Genomic DNA, 9,753 nt, shown 5'->3' on the forward strand with positions numbered 1-9,753 from the left:
GGAGGAAAAGCAGAGGCCACAGGGGCCCCGGAGGGGACAAGCAGGGAAGAGGGGAGGGGAGGTGCTGGGAGGCCTTTGGGTCCCCACCAGGTCACGCGACCCTGCTGGACACCCCCACGCCCAGAGCTGGGGGCAGCATCAGATGAGAACAGCCCAGCGAGTTCAGGGCAGGCCACAGCCCCCCGCACATTTCCAGATACCCCACGTGGTGACCACAGACATGCCATAGCGTGACGTCCCCAATGCCACAGGTGACACTCCAACACCACGGGGTGATACCCCTGCCCACCTGGTGGCCACAGACATGCCACAGGGTCGGCCCCCAGCCCCAGCTAGGGGCAGCCCCTCACCTCTGCATGGCTGATGCCCCAGCCACAGGCCTTCGTGTAGGGCCTGGCTGCACAGTCTACAAAGTCCTCCTGGGGGAGGGGACCCGAGGGCCTGGCCACCGCAGAGCCTGTGGACGGCGGGAGCCCACCCGGCACCAGGAGGCAGCGCGGGGCCCTTCGTCTGGGGCAGAAGCTCACCTCACCCTCCCTCCTCTTCAGATCCGGGACAGCGTGCCCGCGGGCAGGGGGAGGAGAGACCCCGGCCCCTCTTCAGGAAGAGGTGAAGTTTGCTCCCCCAACCTGAGAAACAGCAAACACAGCCCCACCCGGGCTCCTGCCCCAGTTTCAGCCAATCCCTTTCTCTAAAAAGCTGACAGAAGAGTAAGGAAACCTTTTACCGCACCCCTCTGAAAAGTGTCTGCAAAACACAAACTAGCTTCGGGCTTAGAAGGAGCAAGCGGTGGCTGGTAACCGCCCTACTTTTAACGCACCTCTTCCATGAACCGCGAAGCCCAGGCGACGTTACCTGCGAGGACAACCGCGTTCTGCACGGTGCCCTTCGGAGCGGCCAGCAGGCGGCTGGAGCTGTGCGCCGCTGAGGGGGCACCTGGCTCCGGGCTGCCGCCGGGCCCTGGGCCTCAGGATAGAGCAGAGGGACGGCCAGGGACGGAGGTCAGCTGCTGGCTCACTTACCTGGTCAGGGAAGCACGGTTACGTCTCAAACTGGGTTAAGAGCTCCCTTATTTCTGGGGCCACGTGTCGTGCAGCGTTGGCAGCCTCGGTTATAGCTTTCCGATACATCCCTTTCTTCTTACGGTTAAACCGCAGTTTGAAAAACTCAGAGAAAGGGGAGAGCTTTGAAATGGACAAGAACGACGTAGTTGGAGAACCAAACCACGAGACTTTCGCTTCCTGCCAAGAGGGCTCTCCACCCTCCTTCTGGCCGAGGCTGATGTCAAGGACACGTGCCGGCCACCAAGGGAAACCACGGATCTTACCCCACACGATGTCCCCCACGGCCAAGGTCCTCCCGTCCTCCGTGACGCACTGGGAGACGCTCTGTGTGTGCAGCCGCACCGTCAGGGGCGGCACGGTCTGGGAAGCCTCTCCGGACGAGCAAGGGACGGACGCCCCACTGCCGGGCGAGAGGTCACCCGTGTCCGGCGACGTCACTTCTGAGCTGGACGATTTGGCCTCGTCCAGGCTGTCGCTGCTGCACACGGACTCACTGGGGCAGCCCGTGCGCCCCGTGGGGCAGTCGACGAGAAAAGTCAGGCCGCCCCGGCCCTGCTGGCCTTGGGGACACCTCTCGAAGTCCTCGTCCTCCCCGGAACTCCCGGAGGATGAGTCCGCCAGCCCGTGGGCAGGGCCCGGCCGGCAGCCGTTCAGCTCCTCCACCAGCTCGGCGCGGTACACGGGCTGGCGCTCGCCGGCCCCCAGGCGGTGGGGCTTCAGGCGGATCTTGGGAGGCGGCAGGTCTGAGCTGGGAGGCACGGGACGCGTCAGCTTCAGCTTGGGGACGGCGGCCAAGGGCCCGCCAGGTGGCCTGTCCCTGGGCTCGGGGTCCTTCAGCGCCTCGGGCTCCGGGCCGCCTTCGTGCGGGGCCTGCGGGGGGCGGAAGGGCTCCAGGGAGCCGTGCACGCGGGAGGGGATCTTGACCACCTCGCCCTTGCCCTGCGGCGTGCTGTAGGAGATCCTGATGACCGGGCTGCGCTGCACGGGCTCCGCCGGGGTCCTGTCCTCCCGCCGCTCCCGCTTGCTCCTCCTCGCGGCGGCGGTGGCCGCGGGGTTGCCTTCCTCCTGCGGCGCCTCGTGCTCCCTGTCCGGGCCGCTGCCCAGCCGCCTGCGGGCCCTGGGGGCGGCCGGGGGGCCGGGGCTGGACTCCGGGGGGCTCAGCGTGCGCTTGCACTTCTCACAGAGCACTTGGCGAGGCCGCAGGCGGATGGTGCTCAGGATGAGCCGCCCCGGGTCGCGGTTGCGGGACAGACGCCGCCGGGTCCTCTTGATGGTCCGGGGCGGCGGCTGGGGCACCCACTGCTTGTACGTGTTCCTCAGCCAGAGCGGGTGAGGGAATGGGGCGCCTTCAAAATACGGCGGGTATGGGCCCAGGCTGCCGGCGGGCAGCGGCGGCACGAGGGGTGGGGGCAGCTCGGGGCCGCCAGTGTCGGGGTGCTGGTCCCCGCGGGGAGGCGGCGGGGAGCCGGGCCCCAGCTCCATCACCTCTCCGTGCCCATCCTCGGGGGCCCGGCCATGGCAGCTCCTGGTGGGGGGGTCGTCACGCTGGGGCAGCGGAGTGGGCGGGGGCAGGGCAAAGAGGCCGGACCTGGCAGGAGACAGAGAGCAGACAGGTGAGGCCCCGGCTGGCCGACCCCTGCCCGCCCGCACTCCAGCCGGCCTGGCCCTGTTCCCGCCGGGCGCAGTCGCGAGCACCCTGTGTGCGACCTGCCTTGGGCACCCCAGGTGGATCGTGTGTGTTACAAGGTCACGTGGCAGCAGCCTTGAGGCAGCCACTTCTCTGCTCTGACGGAGACACGGAGTGTCCGGATCTCAGCCCGTGGCCATGGGGAGGTGGGTGAGAAGCTGGAATGCTCCAGAAGCCTGAGAGTGGGCGCCGTGGCTGGAGATGCAGCTGGCCTGGCCTGGCCTTGTCAGGGTCCAGCTGCTCTGTGGCTGGTGGCCCTGGGGACCCCAAACCAGCCCTGGCTCCCTTCTAGGCTCAGCCAGTCCCTCCCCTCCTCTCCTTGGGGCTGGGGCCTCAGGGAAGACCCCAGAGCAGGCATCAGGCTTCCGACCCCCCAGGCTTGTCCCCGGGGAGCACCCGCGCTGCAGGACCAGCGTCCCAGGTGCCTGATGCGTGTCTGGGGTGGGAGCCTGGCGTGGCCCAGAGAGCACAGAGGCTGGCCACCAAGCCAGAGCCCTCTCGGGCACCGCTGCCTCCCAAACGCCCAGGGTCCTGCAGTGGGTCCCGGCTGTCTCGCCCTCAGGTGAGTGCCCCATCCGCGGCCCCTGGCCTCTCCAACCCGCAGTCCCTGCCCGCCTGCCTGGCACCCCCAGCCTTCCCCTCAGGACCTGCAGCTCCAGGAACAGGCAGCGGAGCAGACCCCTCTGGCTGGGGCTGGCACCCACAAGGCCACGTGACCCACGGGGAAAGGGCACGAGACAGGAGCCCCCACCTCCCGGGGACCCACAGTGAAGGCTGAACAGAGCAGTGGCCCCAGGGCTGCCCCAGCAGAGACACCTGCCTGACTAGAGGCCGTCTCTCTCCCCAGGGCCACGCTGGGCCACGCGGCCCACGTGAGAGGCAGTGGCTTCGGGGTTCTGCCGTCAGAAGCGGCGGCGGCTTGCCTGTGGGCGTGGGGGACACTTTCCGGCACACGCTCACGCCTGAGGCCACAGTGCCACGGATGCCACCACGTCACATCGGCTCGATGAGCCACTCAGTGACCCAGCGAAACACAGAGGCTGTTTGGTAAAATGAAGGACGAGTCTAGACTCTACGTGTTTCTTCAAAAGTGAACGTGTGCGGCCGGGCGCGGTGGCTCACGCCTGTAATCCTAGCATTCTGGGAGGCCGAGGCGGGCGGATCGTTTGAGCTCAGGAGTTCGAGACCAGCCTGAGCAAGAGCGAGACCCCGTCTCTACTAAAAATAGAAAGAAATTAATTGGACAGCTAAAAATATATAGAAAAAAATTAGCCGGGCATGGTGGATGGTGGCGTGTGCCTATAGTCCCAGCTACTCGGGAGGCTGAGGCAGAAGGATCGCTTGAGCCCAGGAGTTTGAGGTTGCTGTGAGCTGGGCTGACGCCACAGCACTCTAGCCCGGGCAAGACAGTGAGACTCTGTCTCAAAAAAAAAAAAAAGTGAACGTGTGCAACTTTTAACAGACGTGATTTAATTTTTAAGACTGTTTTAGCTAAAACAGAGAGAGAAAGAGAGAGAGAGAGAGACAGAGAAACAGAGAGACAGAGAACAGAGATGAAGGGAGCTGCCCCAGCGTCTGTGAATAAAGCTTTATTGGGGCACAGTCTTGGCACCACAGCAGCGGCTGGCGCTCGCAAGACAGGCACGGTGCGACCAGCCCACCAGTGACATTCACTGTCGCGCCCGCACAGGCAAAGCTTGCCGAGACCAGATGTGCAGACAAGCCCCTGCCCGGAGCTGGTGCCGCCCAACCCGGCGTCCAGGCTGGTGTCCCAGGGCCCCTGGCCCAGAGCTGGGAGTGGCCCCACGACTGGCTCGTTCTCCTGGGTGAGCACCCCGTGGGCACTTACAACAGGCTGAGAGTTCTGAGGACGCGGTTTGTGCGCACACACAGGCACACGCGGGAAGACGCACACACGTACCCTGCGCTCCTGGGGGCGCACCTCTGCTTTCTGCACAACCCCTGCACCGCGTGAAGGAGCCCCCATGAGGGATGTGGCTGGGAGAAGAGGGAGGCCCAGCCCCAGGGAGCAGCAGGGCCCTGGCCTGAGGGCGCCGGCCAGGCGGAAAGCCCCGGGGTGCCCAAGCCAAGCTCAGCTCCGTTCCCCCCCAGCAGGAGCATCTGGACGCCAGGTAGTGGCCCGGCAGACTGGCCAGGCTCTTGGGGTGCCCCTGGGTAGATCCCCGCCCCCGCCACAGTGGGCAACGTGGCACCGTGACCACTCAGAGCTGTGGGCTGGGGCAGGGACAGGGCAGTGGCCAGGCCTGCTGGGGCCACCTCTGCTCAGGGAGTCCAGGGAGCAGCTTGGCAGGAGAAGCCACAGCCTGGACGCCAGGGCAGCTCCTCCTCCTGGGCCACACGACGGGAGCCTGTCCCCTCCCTGGGCACCTGACCCCAGGAGCTCCCACACAGGCGGGTCTGGTCCCTTCCCAGGCAGGTCAACCTGGAAGCAGCCTGGGCCTCCCACTGTCCCCTTTGTGGCCCAAGTCGCACCACCGTGCACAGCACCCGTGCCCAGGGACTGGGGAAGCCGGCCCTGCAGAGAAATGCCTGTGACCCTGGCAGGGCAGGCGGCCATGCTTCCTTCCTGGAGCTGCCGCCCGGCCCAGGCCACACCCCGCCTCGCCCGGTGGGTAAACAGGGTGGGAACAGCTCACTCCCCAGGCAAAGCTAACAGCAGGTGCCCAGGACCGCTGGGACGTAGCTCCCTGTAGCCCTAAAGCAGCCCCATGAGGCACGGGTCCCCACCATTCCTGTCTTACAGACAGGCCAGCAGGGCTGAGACCAGGAACTGCCCCAGCTGGGCGGGTCTCTGATGCCCCCGGCCCAGGGCCACCGTCTGCACAGGAAGAGCCTCGGCCACTCGCCCGGGCCTGGGCACAGGGCACAGCCCTGCAGCCGGGGCCCCCACGGCGCTGGCTCCTCAGCAAGGCAGGGGGGCCCATGTCGGCCCCCCCAGGGACGGAGGCCCTGCTGTCTGGCAGTGCCACACAGGGGACACGACAGGCCTTGGCAGGTGAGAGGGCTGGTGGCCCTGGAGCCAGAGTGAGCCCGCCAGGGTCTCCGCTGGGCTCCCAAGGCCCTCAGGTGGGCGCAGCCTTGGGGCGGGTGTGCCCCACTCATGGGTGGAGGGAAGGCTCGTGGGAGGGGCCCTAGGGACTGGGGTGACTCACCATGGGAGCACCCCAAGCTCCAGGCCGGCCAACGTCTCCATACAATAAACTGAAAGGACGCAGGAATAACCTCATAGGGTATTTCGGAGTTCGGTGGGGGCAGGGCAAATGACCTTTGCTCTGAGGAAAGGCTAGGGAAACTGAGGCGAGGAGGAGCCGCCAGGAGGCTCTAATGGGGGCCAGATCCCAAAACAACAAGGACAGCAGCACCACCCCTAATGAGCTGGGGGTCAGAGCCCCCAGGAGGCCCCTGCCTGTCGTCCCAGCAAGGACACGCAGCCCCAGGACCACCGAGTCCTCAGCTTGCCACACCCCCCGGGCCTCACCCAGCTGTCTGGCCCAGCCCCCGCAGGGCAGCCCAGGCCTGAGGCCAGCCACAGCCAGGAGAGGCACAGCCCCGGCCGCCCACAAGAGCCCCTGGGCCGTTGGCGCTCAAATGGCAGCTGCCCGCGCTTCAGTCCAGGCCCACGTCTGCCCCGGACCTTCCTTCCTTGCCCTGTTGTTGCCTGAAAACAAGGGGAAAACACGGCTCCTAAAACAGAACCGTGCGGCCATCCAAAGCCAGGTGGGAAATTGCGGAAACCTCCGCACGCAGCCCAGGACAACCTGAGTGCAAACGCCCAGGGCCCCACCTCGGCTGTCCACCTGCAGCCTCCCACAGCCCTGCAGACAGCCGGCCGCAGGGTGGAACCCTGGGGGGCAGGGACAGGGCGCTAGCCAGGCTGCTGGGGCATAGGGGCCTCTGGGGGCCACCTCTGCTCTGGGAGTCAGGAGAGCAGGTTGGCAGAAGCCATGGGAGCGGCCCCGCTCCAGGGCCAGCGGTTGAGCCTGGACCTCCCACTGTGGACACCGACTCCAGGAGCTCCAAGGCAGGGCAGCTGGGCCAGCCGCACCCCTGTCCTGGTCTCAGAGGTTCATGAGCCATCAGTACCACCCTTCTCTAAGCCCTGTGGGGCGCCCCCACCCCACACCCTTGACTCAGACGCCACCTCCTCGGAGAAGCTCCCAAGACCTGCCACATAGGCCAGGGCTCCCGCTGTGCCAGTCTGTGACGCACGGGTGCCTTGGTTCCTCTAGCTCCCCAAGGGCCGGGAGCACCTCTTACCCCTGCAGTCCCAGCCCAGAAGGGCCTGGACCAGGCGCTCGTCCTTGGTTGTCACGTAAATCCTCCCAGGAGCAGCCACCGGCAGCTCAGCTGAGCCTTCGCCCTGCACAGAAGTCAGGGTGTCTTCTGCCGGGGCACAGGCAGCGGCTGGCTGGGATCTTGGCGGGCCGGGGTGTGGGTCGCAGAGGACTGCACCCTCAGCAGGCTCGAGACTCAGGAGGGAGGAGGCACACGGCACCAGGCCAGGCACCTCCACTCCCCTGAGACCTGGGCCCGAGCCCTCTGCAAACAAGGTGAGGACGCCGTCCCCCAAAGTGGCCTGACCATCACCACCAGTGGTGGGTGCCCCCGGCAGCCCCCCCACCCAGGAGCCTCTGTGCATAGGGCCCTGATGACACCCCGATCCAGCCAGGGGGACACCCACAGTGACCAGTTACGGCCTGGGGAACCCAAGCCACCAGGTCTGCATCCGAATGCAGGGAGCTGCTCGTAGGGTTCCACACACGCGCCCGCCCACCCACCCACCTGTGACACCCCAGGAACGGTGCCCTCCTGCCCGGAACAGATGCAGCGAGATGCCCTTGGCTTTGGGACCCACGGGTTCCTCTGAGGTGGGCGGAAGCTCCGCAGCTCTTCCCAGCCCGTCAGTGCCCACACCAGGGACAGGGCCCCCACTGTCGCGTAAGGGACAAGGCCAGGCACCGGGCACTGAGAAGCTGGCACCCAGGGAAGGCAGGTCTGCACCTGGCCCCTCGGCCCTGTGGCCCGAGCAGGGCTATCGACATCAGCACCGAGACTCAGAGAACTGCGTGGAGAGAGTGGGCGGCAGCTGGGCAGGGGCAGTTTCAGGACCAAGCCTGGAGGGCCAGGGTGGGGGCCAGGCTCACCCCCACACTCTCCAGAGGACAGGGCCAACCAAAGCCAGGTGGAGCGGGGCCCACCAAGGCCCGGCCCCCGGCTCCGTGGGTGGCTCTGGTGGAGGTGGCTGCTGCAGGGTTGACACCCACGCACCTACAGCTGCCAGTTCCCACGAGGGGGTCCCAGCAGGCCGGCTTTTCTCCGCAGAGGGGAGGCGGGAGTGTGATGCGCAACCAGGCCAGCCTACGGCCTCACCGAGAGCCACCCACAGCCTCTGCAGACAGCCCAGCCACAGGTCGGGGGCTGCTCGGCCCCCCTAGTCCTGAGTCAGGGAGCCCAAGAAACGGGGAACCTCTGCTGCAAATGCCCCCTCCAGGAGGAGAGGCGGACAGGGCAGTGTCAGCAGACACGGTGCACCCTGGGGACCCAGGGCCCAGCCCAGCCCTGCCCCAGGGAGGAAGCTGCAGCCGTCCTGGGGGGTGGCGGGTGTTGCAGCTGCCAGGTGACGACTGCAGCCCGGGTGTCCCTCCGTCCCACCGCGCGCTCCGGTGGTAGCCAACACAGAGCGGGCAACAGTCACACGGGAGGCCATATGTTAAATCACATGACTCGTGCATAAATGGCTTCTGGCACATCTAATGAAGAGATAATGTCAGCAAGATAATTGTCAAAGGAGGACGGTCCTCCCGGCTACATTCACGCCACCAGGGCAAAAATCTGGGCTTCACTGATGGAAAAAGTTGGGCCTTTGAAAGGGGAGCCGTTTGCTGCTCCCAGTTTCAAAATAAAGCCCAGCAGGAGTGCAGAGACTTCCCAGCCTGATTAATGCCTAATCATTTACCCGGCAGCGACAGCTCAGCGCCATGTGACGCGGCATCCAGGAGGCCCGTCCTGCTGCGTGAGCCCCGCAGGGTGCACAGGTGCCCGCAGGAGGCTGCCGGCCGCCCTCCAGCAGGACCCCGGGCTGGGCGGGACGCACCGCGGCTCCCGCAACTTGCGTCCTCTCCCTGCTGCGTGACTCAGGCTCTTCGGCCTCCAACGGTGTTTAAACCCCACAGCCGGACACAGCTGCTCTGGCCAAGCCGAACCTCGACCCGAGTCCCTCCCAGGAGCCGGGGGACCCCCGCTCGTCACTGACTGACAGGGCCAGGCCATCGCGCATCCGACCCCCTTAACCGACGACAATTCTGCCAACAGCCGAGTTCAACAGTGCGTCTGAACAAAGAGAAGTGCGTTAATTATGGCAGATACGCGGAGTTCAGGGAGCCCGGCGACACGCGGGGACACGCCGCGCGCGGGACTCCGGCGGCCCGCACCCAGCCCCGCACGGCCGCTGCCCCGCCCCGAGAAGTCGCGGCGACTTTGAGCCACTTTCGCCCCCCGAGTGGCGGCCGCGCTCGCGCGCCCCGAAACCGGGCTCCGGGAAACCGAAAGCGGGCGCCGGGCCGCGCCGCCCCGCCCTGGGCCGGTCCCGGGTCCTGGGCCGGCGGGGGTTCCCGGGGGGCCGCCCCGGCCTGCGCCCCGCTCACTTTTTCGTGCAGTCCAGCAGGATCCCGGCGAAGCTGCGCTCGCCGCAGCTCACGGTGACCACCAGCGCGCCGTTGACGACCTGCTCCACCCGCACGGGCAGCCGGCAGCCGGCCCGCGGCTCCATGCTCCGCGCCGCGTCCCCAGGCCGGCGGCCCCCGCCCCGCCCCCGCCGGGTCAGCCCCGCGCGTGACGCCGCCCGGCGGCCGCCTGACGTCACAAAGCTCCGCTCCGGCCGGGCGGGCCGGGCCGGGGGCTGCGCTCCGGACGCCGGGAGGGCGCGCGGCCGTGTCCCGGGCGAGCCCGCGCCTGCCTGCGGCGCCGGCCGGGAGGCGCACT

At 67.2% G+C, this 9,753-nt stretch overlaps 1 protein-coding gene across 1 annotated transcript; it reads right to left on the reverse strand.

The window, feature by feature from the left end:
* Window positions 1-1,031: 1,031 nt before the first annotated feature.
* On the reverse strand, window positions 1,032-9,541 carry PWWP2B (PWWP domain containing 2B). The gene is made up of 2 exons (XM_012664812.1): window positions 9,417-9,541; window positions 1,032-2,652 (listed from the first exon to the last, which is right to left on the reverse strand). Exons 1-2 carry the CDS (start codon window positions 9,539-9,541, stop codon window positions 1,041-1,043), a joined length of 1,737 nt encoding a protein of 578 aa, XP_012520266.1. The 3' UTR covers window positions 1,032-1,040.
* Window positions 9,542-9,753: the final 212 nt, after the last annotated feature.

Source organism: Propithecus coquereli, unplaced genomic scaffold, assembly GCF_000956105.1.
Source record: "Propithecus coquereli isolate 6110/MARCELLA unplaced genomic scaffold, Pcoq_1.0 Scaffold911, whole genome shotgun sequence".
Taxonomy (NCBI): domain Eukaryota; kingdom Metazoa; phylum Chordata; class Mammalia; order Primates; family Indriidae; genus Propithecus; species Propithecus coquereli.

Excerpts from the sequence above, each read along its gene's own strand:
- PWWP2B (XM_012664812.1), bottom strand. The coding sequence starts at position 9,541 with ATGGAGCCGCGGGCCGGCTGCCGGCTGCCCGTGCGGGTGGAGCAGGTC. Across the intron at positions 2,653-9,416 it reads CTGCTGGACTGCACGAAAAA|GTCCGGCCTCTTTGCCCTGC; the intron begins GTGAGCGGGGCG and ends GTCTCCTGCCAG.